Raw genomic sequence first — 15,794 nt, 5'->3', positions numbered from 1 at the left:
GACAAATGCTCCAACAACAGCAGACAAGCAGAGATCAATACACACTCAACACTAACGATGGCAGTACACAGACATTCATGTGGACAGATGATCAGATAATAGCACCATCGACATTTTCTGCCACTTCCATGGCAACAGATTCAAAGCGTTTTCAAATAGTTGCACCTCGGGAGCCGTTTTCAAAACATTTTTGTTTTCAGTGGCTCCGAACACAGTTGTCTTGGAAACGGGAACCCAAAACGCAATTTGCGTGTTCACCACTACAAACGTGGTGTGTGAAAGGAGCCTAAAATTAATTGTGATTTCTCAAACCCGGCGCCGAAAAAGTCAAGAGCCCTGCAACACAGTTCCTCCACCTCCACTCAATTAAACGGACGGTGAATGAAATTTGTACCTGACCGGTAATCACAACCCTGCACACTGATGCACCAAACTAAACAGCTCGCTCATGAATATTCATGGCTGTAAATATATAATGGAGCGGTGGCACTCGCTGTGGGGAGCTGGTGTAAGAGATGATCTGACTCCCCGTTCAGGTCAGGAGATCTCCAGAGCGCCTCTGCGCCAGAGGACTCCATTTGCTGTGGCAGAGTCAGCGGGGTGAATCGCTCCAGTACCTTCAATTAGCAACCTATTATCATTCATGAGTTTGTTTGTGCAAAGCTGTAAGATTGAATTCCAGTTAGTCCTCCTCCTCCTCCTCCTCTTCCTCCTCCTCCTCCTCGCGTTCCTTCTGCTGAAGTTAAAGGAAAGTGGCGAGCGGGAACACGACAGCGACAGCCCTCTGCGTACGCGCTCTGTGCTCCATTGAGCTCATTTCTGCTCCGCCGAGGGTTAGTTCGGTTCGTATCTCGGCAGGACGACGTCGGTTTTACTTGCAAGACATACAAAAGGTCATAAATTAGCAATGAGACCTGTTGAAGGAGACACGCTCCAGCTGGTGGTACTCCTAAGAGCCGCTTTTAAGACTCGCTGTTTTTGCATATGAATATATTCATAGATTTGAGTTACATTTCTCTTCATTCGACAGTACGGAGCCGCTCTTCCTCTTCATAAAGAAAAGCAGGAACCATTTTCACTTCTCATCTAATATGGCTTCTGGAGGACGCATCAAACGCAGTCGACGGATAAAATCTCCCTGCTGCTGCGACCGAAACACCAACTCCTCTCTCCTCTTCGATCTGAGCAGACCGTCCAATGAAACCACGGCGTTCTCCACCAGTCATGACACGATTACAGCAGCGCTAGCATGTGGTAAACAAAGCCCACTGGCCCGCGAGCTTCGGAGTTGTTTCTGTCCTCCGGGCTGTTTTGTGTGATATAATAGTGTTGACCCCAGTGGCGCCAGACCCTCCATATTGAGTTATTATATTTATGCAACCACTAAGCTTCTCAACTATTTCACAACGCTGTCAGCCTCCACTACCTGTGCTTGGACATTCGCAGTTTGCGGTGCAAAATTAAACAGCTGGCAAAATAAAATGAGAGCATGGCAGAGAAGCCCAAAGAAGAGGCCGAGAGAGACGGAGAGGGGAAGAGTCGGAGGAGGCCAAGAAGTGAGCCCTGTATATTTTATTCAGTGGCAGCAGAGTACGATTCATAATCAGGGCCGACTGATTCACAGTTTTAATTAAAAAGTAGCCTCATAGTGCCGGTGGTAACATCTTGATTTATGAAGACCCGACCACAGGCTCCCATCCACCAGGAGGACTGAGTCCACCGGCGGGGGCGGGGGGGGGACGTCTCACTTCCCACAGCAAGGTGGCGCGCACCGCGGGAGCACGGCTCAGCGAGAATGTGTGTTTGTGCTGCACGGCTGAACATATGTGCAGGTTTGTTGGAATATCTCCCTCTCTCCATCCATCCTTTTTCAAATTAACATCCCGTTCGATTATTGCAGGTTCAAACTGCGCCCCACAGTGATAGTTGGAACCAGTTTCGGAACCGACGACCATTCTAGACATCCTAAGCACTGGAGAAGTCAGAATATGCACGCAAAATCCCGTCAGCAGTGACAGGACAGCAATGAAAAGGGCTTTTGACTCATCTACTGTCCTCATTAACATAAGAGGATGGTGCCGAGGGGAGGTGCAGCCGACTGTTCCTCAAAGTGGAGACAGTGAGCTGAATTAACAGGATGGTCACTTTTCAAACCGACGTTCAACAAATGTTCTAAACTTTTTTCTGTTCCAGGAATGCAGTGAACAAGGAGGAGGAAACGGAGCACAGAAATCTCTTTCTAATGATGCTCATAAAGCTAATTTAACCTACTTTTGGAGCCATTAAAGTTCCTACAGTCTGCAAACACACAAGCAGATACAATTACAGACGCATACTTCAGCCTTAATACACTAAACTTAAATGAAAGGGCTGCATGAGGGACGATCAGTGAAAAAAGAAGATCGATTGGTGATGGTATAGATATTGGCTGTAGAATAAAAAGCTTTTTGGAAAACAGCCAGCACTGCAAATTTAAGCAGGGCTGATGGAATTTGCTTTGGCCTGACAGTAATGTTACGTTTATGTCAGGCCCTCCATTTAAATCACCACCATAACAGAATCCCTTGACACAGAGAGATTTTAATTAAAAAACTGTGCGAGAGAAAGGGGAGATAAACGCAGAGAGAGCATGACAAAAAAGAGAGGAGAAGGAAAGGAGGGAAAGAAAGAGAGAGCGAGGGAGGGAGGGAGGATTAGATGAGAAAAAATGATGCAGAGAGCAGAGTGGTCCATCTCTAAAGTGAGGCCTGAAAGTGGGGTGGGTGGGTGTGTGTGTGTGTGTGTGTGTGTGTGTGTGTGTGTGTGTGTGTGTGTGTGTGTGTGTGTGTGTGTGTGTGTGTGTGTGTGTGTGTGTGTGTGTGTACGTTTGGGGTGGGGTAAGGGGGTTAAATGAGTGGGATAAGAGGAGAGGAAGAGCTCATTTCACACTGCATCAGGAAAGCACAGTGCATCTTCGCTTTTCTTACTTTTTCCCAGATTTCACCTGTTTCTGCTTCCTCCTGTTCTTTTTCACTCCCTCTGATTGATTTTTTTTTTTTTTTTTTAAAAGGTCTGGATCATGACTAGTCACGACAGAAACCACAGCAAAAGCGTACACGTGCAAAAAAAATGCTGAAACGACACAAAAAGACAAGCCGACGGGGAGGCGGGTTGCATGAACTTGAATGATTGACTGCAATAATCTATACATGCATAAGAACTTAATTTAAAGTAACGGCCACACAGAGACTGACTGCCGACTCTCGGGACCGCTGAAGCATGCCTCTCCCACTGGTGAACGATAACAGTGACAGAAGCTGTTAATAAGTAATAACAATCCACTCAAGCATCAAGATTATCAAGCTCTGAGAAATTGTCCAAATTGCTGGATGATTGCACTGACTGTTTTGCACAAACGGAGTAACTTGAACATTTGAAAAAAAAAAAAAAGAAAGAAAGAAAAGAAATCTATTGTGAAAAAATGGCAATCCTTCAGAGGTTTGATTGAGAGAGTCAAGGCAAAGTAAACAAGAAAAAGTGTTAACGCATGACTCACGCGCTGAAGATAATGAGCAATACGTGGCGAGTAGAGAATCACTTCGCATGAATGTTTCTCCTTTTTCTAAATGACTTTCATCTGATTTGCATGAACAGTGAGTGGAGAACATGGTATGCAGATGAGGAGTCACCGAGCAGCTGGGCGGAGGCTATCTTGAGCCACCCGGAGGGCGTCCCCGCTTCATAACAGACACCAGGCGCTCGGGCCGCAGTGCCGCATAATGTCAGGGGGGCAACTTTGTTGTGACAGATATTGTAATTCCGGTGGACTTCAAATGAAACATATTATCATTCTGATGTCAAGACGGAGCTTGCAGTTTATCCAGTGGAAATGGACACTTTCACCATATTTTTAACATCGTGGTGCTGTTGTGTTGCTATTGAAAAGGTGCAAATCGATTAAATTTGCATCATATTTCATGATAACATTTTACCTCTTGTACGTTCTGTCATCCATCAGTCAGTCACTTCCATGACAGTGATCATGGTAACACGACGCGTCACATTATATTAGCAGCGCAGATAAAGGCTGAGAAGGATTTATAGCCGCAGTGTGTGTGCAGAAATTGTTTGGAAGTGGTGTCAAGCGCTCAGTTCAGAGTATTAATATGGATGTTAGGCGTCCTGTCGACGTAATCGTCTGGGACACTTGAAGGCCGACTGCCTCTCCACCCTCGTCTGACTCTGATGATACAGCCGACTCTAAGTTTAATGGAAACATCCACCGGAGCATTGTGCTCTGGATTTATCTGTAACAGCTAATGTTTCGGTCTGTGGACATGGTGGAGACGAGGTGCTGGTGTTCAGACTGAAGTTTAACAGGCAAATATTTGTTACAAAAAAAAAAAAAAAAGGACGGAATTCTATTATTTTGAATCTATGTTGGATTGCAGACAAACTAACAAATGGTAAACATTTTAAAAATGTATTTTTAATCCTTATAATGCTTTTAACTTGTGTTCAGCACGAAAGCTGCTTTATAACTAGTACCAATAGCTTGATTTATTGATTGACTGACACCTTGGGCAGCTGCCACTCGGTGACCATTTCTCAATCGGAAGGTTGCTGGTTCCATTCCCCATAAAAGAACTCAGCTGGGATTCAATACGTTCTTCTCTGTCCAAGTATTTAGCGGAATAATTCAAAACTACCCAAAGGTATTCTCACCAATTTACTCTCTGTCTGTCACACACACACACACACACACACACACACACACACACAGATACACAGACACACAGACACACAGACACACACACACACACACACACACGCTCTTAATGAGGGCGCCATCAGGGTCTGGCCATGTGAGCATGTTCTAATTGTCTCATCTTTCGAGGTGGCACATTCTTGGGGCCGGGCCTTAATTTCACACCCAGTCCGCCCCTCACGCCACTGTTATTTACACCCTAACCCCATCAACAACATGTGCACATGCAGATACCCTGGATTCACCCCTCCACGGGCTCTGGGGCACCCTCGCCATCACCCCTCTCTCACAATCTGCGTCATTTTGCTCTCTCTGCGTGTCCTCCTGTTTCCTGCCCCTTGTCCCATCACCCGACAGCATCCTCTCTCTGCTCATGCTAAATTAATTGGCGAGCTGTTGTTGTGCATTACCAGCTGCATTGGCAACAAGCTTCCACTGATCCCGTTATTCTGTTCGTGAACCACATTGTGATTTTTTTTTTTCCCCTTTTCATTTCGAAATAGCTCGCCACCAATTACACGAGACCCTCCGACACCACTGACTCATAAAATGGTCTTTCACACAAAGATACTGTATTAGCCAGGTGATAATCTTTGGGAAAAAAATATGCCATGCATGCATTATTCCTGTAGTGTGTAAAAAACAAAAATAACAAACCTAAAATACTAAAAAAAAAAAAAAAAAAAAAGACCTGAAAACATTGTAGCATTTTCTGCTACTATAGTCTCTAAAAGTTTGAATCCGGTTTCAAATAATGCCCCATTACATTTCTGATGTCGGCTGTTTATACATATCTAAATAAGACTGCATACACTTAAAAAGGCCAGTCTGTAGATTTATTAGATTATTTCAGGTCATGCAAAGATGAAAGGCAATAAACCTGATAAAATAATAAAATTCCAATAATCAAATCTTTTTTTTTTAGGCCAAATTGAAATGATTTCATAACCTGAAATCCACATTTCATTAATTTTAGACACTCGGACAACCAGTAGTTGACATTATATAAGAACAAGAGTTACCACGACTAAAAAAAACTAAATGAAGGGATAAAAAAACACATATTTACTTAAAATTAAGGAGTGCTCTCTTCAATCTGTGACAAATATGTCCCACTACGACTTTTGAAAGACACACTAACACTTGGAAAAACTACTCCTTTAAAGAAATCTTTGATTTCAGTTTTCCAAAAAAACAACTAAATGTAGCGCCTCAACTGAGCGCCAACAGGAGAGATTCAGCATCAGTCTGTGTCCAGGTGTCGTCCGTCATACTGCATATCTCACACATTTTAGTAGATGAAAAACAGGAAATTAAAGAACATCTGGCAATAAAAAGACAATTTCTTGGATTATTTCATAGCTTCTCGCCCCATTTTCCCCATCTTGGATAAGGCATGGTAGTTTGTAAAAACTTATTCCTGAATCATCTATAAGGATGAAATCTACTGTGCCAAAGGAAAAAAAAAAGAACATCTAACATCCGCAGTACATCGCTTTCAATAGTACTGGAAAGTCCGGCTCTAGCTTTCACAAATCGATGTGAGATGCAAACAGGAACAATCGACTGAACACGCAGAAGAAGTTAAATGGCTGCAAGAGGAGCGCTGCATCGTCTTCAGGTGCTTTCAGTTTAATCAGTCAGAGTTTGACAAACCCATTATGTTTGTGTTTCTCACAATGGCCCACATCACAGCCTCCCTGCTCTCGCTTTGTCTCTGTGCCTGGCTGGAAGTATTACAGCTTCCTCCTGCTCTGTATGAAACAGATTGTCCCTCCTCTCTCCATGCGCCTCGCTCGCTCTCTCTCTCTCCCTCCCTCCCTCTGCAGCCTGGCCGCCACATATCACAGGTACTGACAGAGCATGGATGAGGTCCCTCGAGGAGGCTTTAGCTCCCTGTTGGGACTTCTCCTGCTAAACTTCTGCCAGGCAGTTTTCCTTAACACAACCCAATCAATAACTTTTTAATATTATCAAGTGGAGAACAGAGTCCCGGCGAAAAGGCTGTGGGAGTCTCTGGGACGGGCCGAGACCGAGGGCCTCCCGTCGGCGCACCGCGGGCTTGTTTTGCGCCAGCGAGGCCACTGCAGCGAGGTGAACATCGAGACACCTCGCCATCCAGAAAAAAAAAAAAAAAGCATGAGCAGAGACGGTTGAGGGCCTCCGCCCATGTTCTCCATCAGTACGGTACTCCAGCACAACACTGTATCAGCGAAAGTCATCTCCTTCGCGGCGCACGCTCATTTATTGCCCAGCACGGCTTTCATAATGGGAAAGAAAAACGTAGCATAGTGGAGCCGTAATGAAGTAAAAGAAGCTTAAAATGCATCACTTAGCCGCAGCTCCGGCACACCAGCACATTAATCACATCTCTTAGCATAGCATTAATCACACACAAGGACGGAGGTGCTGTTATTCCCGATTACAGCTGAATCAGAAGAGATGCCCTCCAATGCAGGATGACAGAACTCCCAAAGTCACGTCGGACTTGCGTTGAGTTTGCGAACGGCAGGATTTGATTGTAAATCAAAGTTTTTCTGTTTCGCCCTGAGCGCCGCTAATGTATGGATTCCCTCCTTCCAGAGCTGCAGTGTGCGAGAATGACAAAATGTGTTTGGTTTTTCATTCGGCTGCAACCATCCTTTCTCTCGGCTACACAGCAAAAACACTGAGACTCTCTGCATTTTTACTCCTCCAGGCGGGAGCCTAAGTGTTTCCTGTCGATCACGGCGGCGCGAAGATGCTGACCCGTGGCATGCGCGCACCGAAACAAATCACTCACCCGCTTCCACAACACAACCTTTAGGCGAGGCCAGAAAACAAGCTGGCCGGAGCAGAGCACGAGCGCAGCGTTGCGCACACACACAAACACACCTTCTGCACAATCAAGACCTGAGCAAAGATGTTTCTAACTGTTGGTATTCTTTGTCATACGTGTAACTAACAAACGGAAAATCTTAATGAGGGGTTCTTGGACCAGTTGATGGGAGTCACAGGATCGTTTCTGAAACAAACCTTTGAATGTTAGGCTCTGCTGTCCTCCTTCCTAATAAAGTGTTTTGTCATCATGCCAAGATCTGAGAAGCTCTTTCAGGCTGTCGAAATGAAGTGTGCAGATGTCTTCAAGTCTGAAAAAGTGATTTAAATTGATCTCCAAATTATCTGAAATAAATGACTTAACGGTGAGGAAAATTATCTGTAATTGGTGGCAGATTTCAAACCACTGCTGCTCGACTCGTCCGGCACATTAAGGCAGCGAGCGGGCCACTCAAAGCAATCCTCAGTCGGACAAGCGGTGTGGAAGATGGATGAATTGATGTTTGTGAGCAATTAGAGAAATACTTAAATAGTTTTCAGGATTCAAAAAGCTTTTCCTGGCAGATTCTCCTTCAGGTCATATTTGTGCCACTTTTGACATCAATGTTTCTAAAAGCTATCGACAGATTCTGAGCTCTGCAAGACTTCGATTTGTGTCAAAAAAATCAACTCAGGACAGCTCGGTGGAGTAGTGGTTGTTTATTTTCTGGTAACTCTGGATTTTTCATTACAAAAACAAGCTTTATAGGATGACTAGGTTTGGGTCTGTATGAGTGTGTAATAATGTTTTCATTGACTTCAACCGGTGACCATCTGCAAACTGCAACATTAACTTGTATAAAGTAGGTACAGAAGATGATAAGATGTCACGGTCTTCGGCCCACAGTCCTTATGTTTAACACCCTTGGTCCAGATTTACTGCTTAGGTCAATCACACCTGGCAGTTGTTTGAAATTTAAACCACATGAAGATCATTTTGGTTAAAGGTGAATAATTCAGCAAGAATTATATGATTTTTTTTTGGGGATGGTTCAATTCATTTTACGGGCTCAAAGACATCCACAGCCTTTTTTTTTTTTTAATAAAGGTCCTGAGGGGTCCTTTAGCTCTTGACATTAAGATAAAAACTTCACTGTTAATCATAAAGAGAAGAGAAGCATCCAAAGGTCAGCGTTAAAAAAAAAAAAAAAGAAAGACAGGATCCACCTGTCACTTTACAACCAGGTGCTCTGACTTGATGGGTTTTAATGTGTGATATCTGCAGAAGCTTTCAAACTGTTTTGTCCACACGTCTTTGTTTCAGGGTGACATTTTTGCAGGGCGGCTGGAGTCTGACGATGAGTGAAGGACGGGTACAATACGTCCATCACAGGACGATATGTAGCTGTGCTCACAAAGATACAAAGAAATCAGAATCACAAAAACATCTAATGAAAAAGCAGAGAACCTCTGGAAACTAGTCAAATTTGTTTCATTTAGAAAGACATTTTATTCTCGACGAGAGAGCTAGCTTTTATCAATCCTTAAAGTTATTCTGACTGTCCAATTCAAAAGACAACACTGTTCTCAAATATTTCATTTTCTGATCAGACTCTGGACAAAAAAAAAAGTTTCTTTGGTGTTACAGTTTTCATTGAACCGCCTCAAACTCAATTATTCAAAATTGAGGGTTTGTGGGTGGAAATGGACGTGGGATCCTTTGCACATGTGACAAATGGTCAATATCACAGTGTAAAGCATTATGGGATTAATCCACTGGTTTCCAGCAAAAGAACGAGTTGACTTTACAATACAAGTTGCAAAACAGCCGATACTCTGCTTTTTCTTAAATAAGACAATCAGTTATTCATGGATGCGTTCGCTGCAGGGCTGTGATTTCAGTTTTTAATCAGAGCTCATTATAACAAACAGCCTATATGTCAGATTTTTGTGTCATATGTATCATAATGCCCATTCAAGATCATATTAAATCGATGGGTACACATTTTTGCACGTGGCTGAATATGTTCACACAAACACACAAAGAATCAATGGAGAAAAGCACGCTCATATTTTCATGCACACAAGAGTAGAAATATGAAATAAAATCACTGTGTGATGAGATGAAAAAGACAGACGGTAGCTGCTCTCCTAAAAACAACTGGAAGTTGGTTATTGGAGCCTCCTCCACTGATCTGACCTGTATTAAATTGCACTCCCTCTCCGAGTCAGAACTCAGTCAAATCTGGACACGAGCACGACGGGGCAGGCTGCAGCATGACAGAATTTGACATTTTTACTCATTAAAAATGAGAAAATTGCCCACACCAATCACTTTTTTTTTTTTTTCAGACAACCGGATGACGTCTGCATTTTGTACATTTTGCACAAACTCCAGTCCAAATTTGAACCGATATGAAACAGAGGAAAGGCCCGCGTTTCAGAACCTTCAGCCGACGGCATGTTTTACCGATTAAAGTTGTGAAATCGACTCATTTTGATCCATCCCGAGTCCCGGAGTGCAAGCACTGACGGCACCTGAAACCTCCTCCTCACGGCAGCATCTGAAGTGATGCCAGGAAATAACAGATGCCACCAAAGCAAATGTTGGAAGTGCGGCGCTCAGCTAATGATTGGATCTGCGGGCCGTTTTCCAGGTGACTTATGTTACTGCTCCGCTGCTGGAGACAAGGATGAGTGAAGAGCCATCGATCTGCTGTTTTTCAACCGGATCGATTCAACCACACAGATCTGAGCCGTGTTTTCAGGCCAAGCTTAAGTATGACAGCTCACAGCCCAAATTTAATTATTGTAAGCACATATAAAACATCACTCGGAGAGTTGTGTGCACCCTGTGTGACTGTGCTTCCATATCTCACTAGTTTATTCAATTACGAGATAATCGAACGACTCTGACGCCGAGGATGAACAATAAGATTGGAATTCATTGCGTGGAGAGAAATATGCCAGTGTTAGTTTACAATGCCTGGAAAAGTTTCTCCGAATAAGACTGACTTATTGAATTAATGAGATGTGCCCACACACTGCTGTGTGATTCTGCATGCGCTGACAAAACAAAATAGACAGCAGCACAGGCACATCAGAAGTCATTGTCTTCCTGAGAAAACACACAGCTGCGCTCTTTCCATTCCTCCACAGAAACAACAACCCCCCGGAAAAAAAAAAAAAAAACCCCACTTCCTCACTCCTCTTTCTCCATCTCTCCCTCTCCCCGTGTCCTGTTCTTCATCAAAAGCCTCCGAACGCCCAGCGTCTTGAATTTGCTCTAATTTAGGAAGAAAGAGGGGAGAAAAACTCTCTACTCTTCGATGAAAATGCGCCAAACAAGAGTGATGTCAATTATGATTATTCTCTCAAAATAAACACGGAGGCCTATTCAGCAGAGGAGCACAACGGCAGATTATAAGAGGAAGACAGATATACATGAGAAGCACTTGTTTATCTCGTTTCAGGACAGAAATCTGCCATAATTGCATTATGTACATCAGCATATTTTTATTTCCCCGCTGAAAGACTGTCAGCTGGAAACATGGTGGAGCATTCGTGCGCCGGGTAAGACTGGGGACCATTGTTGGGTGTGACATCCTGCAAAGTAGCAAGATACTGTAATCACATTACTTTTGTGGCCAACAGTGCAATGTGGCACCGTCCTGTTGTCGACCAGTATATCATTACCTAAAGGATTATCATCACATCAACTGGATTTTATTGTAAATGTATGTAAAAATCATTTGATGTCTTGTTTTAAGCACAACGGCGAGAATTTGTGCAGGAAACAGGACGACTGTTAACAGTGAAAATTACTTTGGATTTGCTGAGCAAAAAGGTGAAAACTGTGCACACACTTAAGCTTCCTTCAACATGTTTTTTTTGTTTTGTTTCAACTGTTTTATGCAAAATACCTTAATAAGGAGCAGAAAGGGAGAAAAGCCTTTGTTTGTCCTTATTAAGGAAGTTTTTTTCTGCTGATTGTTGAGCATTTGGATGGTTTAATAGTTTACTATTAGCCTGAAATCATGCATCTCGGGTGATCCAGAGTAACACCAAGCAAATCATGCTGCATAGTGAGTAAACAAGTAATGAGCATCAAAGTAAAACAAGTATCAAATAATGTGTAATTAAATACTTTTTGGAGTAACTTTCAATGATTACATGGGCCTTCGCAGTCCAAAACATGAGTCAGTTGAGTGTATTTGTCCGGGAAATGATTGAAAAGCCACGCTGCACTTCATTAACAGCAGCGAGCGGCGTTGTTATAATGAGGGGCCAGTATCCCATTTGGGCTAGATACACAAAAGGTTGGAGATAAAGCTTTTTTTAAAAAACTCAAGAGACATTATTATTCTAATATGCTCCCATTTTAGCCATTCATCCAGTCCTTGCTTTTTTATAAGCAGTTTATATAAGAGCACAAAGCTGGCAGTCTTGAATAATAGGCCTAATAAACTAATCATCCTTAAATGTACAAATGAATGCTTCATTTTCCCTCCCTTCTTTCAACAGGAATAGCAGGGTGGTCCTGGTAATGAGATTCACCCCTCCTTAGTAATTCATCTCCTGTACATGGTAATGTTTCATGACGTCAGGCGATAGTAGAAAATCTGCAGCATCAGCATGAGCCGGAGCAGCTGTGTGACTTTCAGCGAAAGACGGAAGGGCCGAGGAGGAGGAGGAGGAGGAGGAGGAGGAGGAGGAGGAGGCGCCTCCTCCACAACGCAGAGCCATCGCCCCGCTGCTGGCTGAGGCGGCGAGCAGCTTGAAGGTAACAGGAGGAAGTGTGTACGGGCACAATTTGTAGTGTCCTCACACGGTGCGCACAGTTCATCAAACCACCAGCGCGCCCCGCCTCCGACCGCCGGCTCCCATCACAACCAGGAAGGAATTTGGTTTCTCACTCATGCTCCTCTGCACCCGGGCTCAGTATCTTAAACGTCATGGCTGATTAATAGCGCATGAGGAGAGAAAGATGGGGGGGGGGGGGGGGGGGGGGGACAGTTGTTGTGGAGAGACGAAGAGAGAGAGAGAGAGAAAAGGACACGAATCTGCCAACAACCGAAGACAGAGAAAAAGCTCAGAGTCGAGGCGTTGGAAGCGTCAGGAGAAGAATGGACGAGGAAACGATGAAATCTGCAGATATGATAATGACCTCTCATGGGCCCTTGTGGCAAATACATTTGCTCCGTGTAATTGGGTCCTGGGACACGGAGAATTACGTCTTCTTTTATCTTATCACACAAAACATACCCACCCCCCCCCCCCCCCCTCCACCCCTCCACTCACATACACATAGCAACGTCCACACGGCCGCCATAAAAATCTTATTCAACAAATCCTCTAATTGCCTGATCAATGCCTGTCGAGTCATGCAAATGAAGCCGATAGTCGATACGGGCCAGGTTGGGTTGAGCGTCCACGCGCTGACACACGCCATTGATCAAAGTGCACACTGTGCTAAAAAGCCTGGATTAAACCATTCGTCTGTGGGCTCCACCTTGAACCTTTATCCTGACCTCAAAGCAAAGCTGGCCTGAGATACAAAACAAGTGGGGGGGGGGGAAAAGCCTGCAAAAGTTTCATAACATCCATCACTGGGCTTTAGGAATGGTTATGGAAGCACAAACACGCACACGCATTTGAGATAAGATGGGTTGTTTTGGCCGGACGACGCCAGAGGACTAAGAAGAGCTCGGGCTGCGAAGAGGCCCCATGCATCAATATTGCCTTACCTTGTGTTTTGCCAGCCAAAGTCTCATCCCAGCATCTCAGAAGTAGCATGATGGTGCGGCCTGGGACTCCTCTCTCCCTCTCATAGCCTCAGACTAGGGGAGGCTGAACTGGAATCACCACAGAAAACACAACACGAAAAGAGACTTTTAAAATAATTCCAATTGTCGTAGCAGAACACAAACCAGCAAATCAGCAAAATACGAATTTAAAATAATTAACAGTGAAAGTATAAACATCAAAGTTGGAAGACTTTCTGCAAGGAGACGCAACTAATCACTTGGATTTGTACCAACTGTCAAGATCATTCACCAATTAATAGAAAGATGACTTTAATTAACTCCCAAACAGAAAACAAAGTGGTCATGGGAGTAAAGCGGCCCCTCATCATTTTCAGGTGTCATTCCACAGGCAGGTTTGTTTGCTCGAAACCAGCTGCACTTTATCTAATAAATGTGTTTTAGTGGCCGTGATTAATTGAATTACACCTCTCTACCAGGACACCTCATTAGCTGTGTGGGGTTTGTTGAGGCAAATACAGATGTTCAGGAACGGAGGGGCAAGTTTAGAAAAAAAATTAAAAATGAGGCGAACGTCGCCAAGCGTTTATCTGGCGTGTGCATCGTCATCTCGGTCGTGTTGATCGTGAAACCGGGCACTCACAGCGGTTTTGGGTAAAAAATCCTCGCCAGGTCAGGAGGGTAAAGCAGCAATTTCAAGGTAATTGTACTCCACAGGAGCAGCTTCACTTCTGTTCCCCCGAAAAGATGCTTGCAGTCGCTTGTTTTTCTGACGTCCGCCAGTCTGTTAGTGGAAAGAAAAAAAAAAGGTGGGGGGGCAGGGGAGGACAGCGGGTTAGAGGCAGGTCACAGGCAGTTAGACTCTAATGAAGCTATGCTGCGCTCCAGCTCAGTGTGCAACCTCTGACCTGCTCCCCTTGGAATTAATAAATTAGATTAAATGAGGGGAATTTAAAATGCTCAAGTCACTGTTTTCAGTGGTTATCTGGATATAACTCATTCATTGTTTACAATCCAAATCCCCCCGCGCAAGCCATTTCTGTTCTGTTAAAAAAGAACAATGTGTCTCCATCCTTAATCTCTTTAAATGCATCTCACAATTCAGTTGAGGAAACCGTGTGTGTGTGTGTGTGTGTGTGTGTGTGTGTGTGTGTGTGTGTGTGTGTGTGTGTGTGTGTGTGTGTGTGTGTGCGAGTGTGTGTTTGGGGATAAAACAGTCTGATCTGAGGAGAATCCAGACCAATATGATAAATAATGCATTTCCTCCTAAATGCACCGTACTGTTGTGCAAAACGGTCTCTGTCTGAATCACTTTAACCCCCACCAACACACACAAGCACACACACACATACACGCTGTTGACGTCACAGTCGTGAGGTCTTCTATCAAGATAATGCATTCTCTTGCCCCTTAGACTAACCTTAACAATCATAACTGAGTGCCTAATCCTAACCTCAACACAAGCGTATCCACTGACCTAAAACCACATTTTAACCCCTAAATACAAGCTAAATGGTATTCAGTCCTGCATCTGGTCCCACAAAGACTGCGTGAACCCCGCAAGGTGGAAAAATACAGGATAATTCACACAAATATGGCAACTCTGCTTATCCTAACAATTACTCAATGTAGCAGCTGAGCGCCTGATCTGAACTGCAGCCTTAATCCGATGGCAACTAAAACATTTTGCTCTGAAACAGCAGCGAAATACTGCATATTCCTGCTGTTTGGCCCCACAAGAGAACCTTAGAGGGCTTCCAGTTTGCCATGCATGCCAAATACAACACACTGATTTCCTTTAATTTCTTTCATACTTTAGAGATGCTGAAAAATATGTATTTCAAGCCCAACAAATGTAGTGTGCCTTGAAATTTTGATCCCTACAAACATTGATAGACACTCTCCTACACTACAGTACGACCAGGATCAGAGGAGGAAGAAAAAGCTTCTATTAATCCTGATATTACACAACCAATATGTCACCAACAGTCCAAGAGTGTCTAAATCGTCAGGGACAGTGTGAGCCATACTTTAGGTAAATAAATGATTAAGCGAAATATGTTAATGAATAATGAAGCAGTCTCTGCAGGGTAACAGATTGTACTTTTCATATTTAATAGATGGATGGGCCGCACACAAACTGTCCACACACAGCGACGCCTAATCACGCTCATCATGAGCCGACGTATGAAACAAAAAGAGCCATCACGTAGGAGATTTAACCCCCAACAAAGATCCACCTCATAACTATTTAAAGCTGGTTTCTCATCTCAAAAAAGAGCCTAAACGCTTCCCCGTGAGCTCTGTGTACCCCCCTTCTCCTGGACAGTGTCTGTGTGTCGATACAAGTCCTCTTAATCAGCTCCGATGAATTATTGAACAGCCTTTTTATATCAGATCATGACCCATATTCCACTTGCTTGAAGTGAATACGCTGCCAATAAAACCGAGATGTACTTTTTAAGTCGTCCCACATAGGCTCCCCG

At 43.9% G+C, this 15,794-nt stretch overlaps 1 protein-coding gene across 7 annotated transcripts in view; it reads right to left on the bottom strand.

Moving 5' to 3' along the window:
- The window catches only part of grin2ba (glutamate receptor, ionotropic, N-methyl D-aspartate 2B, genome duplicate a), a 134,768-nt gene that overhangs the window by 113,956 nt on the left and 5,018 nt on the right, over positions 1–15,794 (bottom strand). For 4 of the 7 annotated variants that reach the window (XM_030089725.1, XM_030089727.1, XM_030089729.1 and 1 more), the window contains exons 2-3: positions 13,952–14,092; positions 13,291–13,398 (exon numbers count right to left, since the gene is read on the bottom strand). In XM_030089725.1, the coding sequence (XP_029945585.1) occupies positions 13,291–13,317 (27 nt within the window). In that variant the 5' untranslated portion in view covers positions 13,318–13,398; positions 13,952–14,092. The remainder of the gene's footprint in view (positions 1–13,290; positions 13,399–13,951; positions 14,093–15,794) is intronic. The other 3 variants (XM_030089730.1, XM_030089731.1, XM_030089733.1) reach the window with 1 other exon arrangement.

Source organism: Salarias fasciatus, chromosome 4, assembly GCF_902148845.1.
Source record: "Salarias fasciatus chromosome 4, fSalaFa1.1, whole genome shotgun sequence".
NCBI lineage: Eukaryota > Metazoa > Chordata > Actinopteri > Blenniiformes > Blenniidae > Salarias > Salarias fasciatus.
The sequence above is the reverse complement of the archived record's forward strand: the minus strand, read 5'-3'. Positions and strand labels throughout refer to the sequence as shown.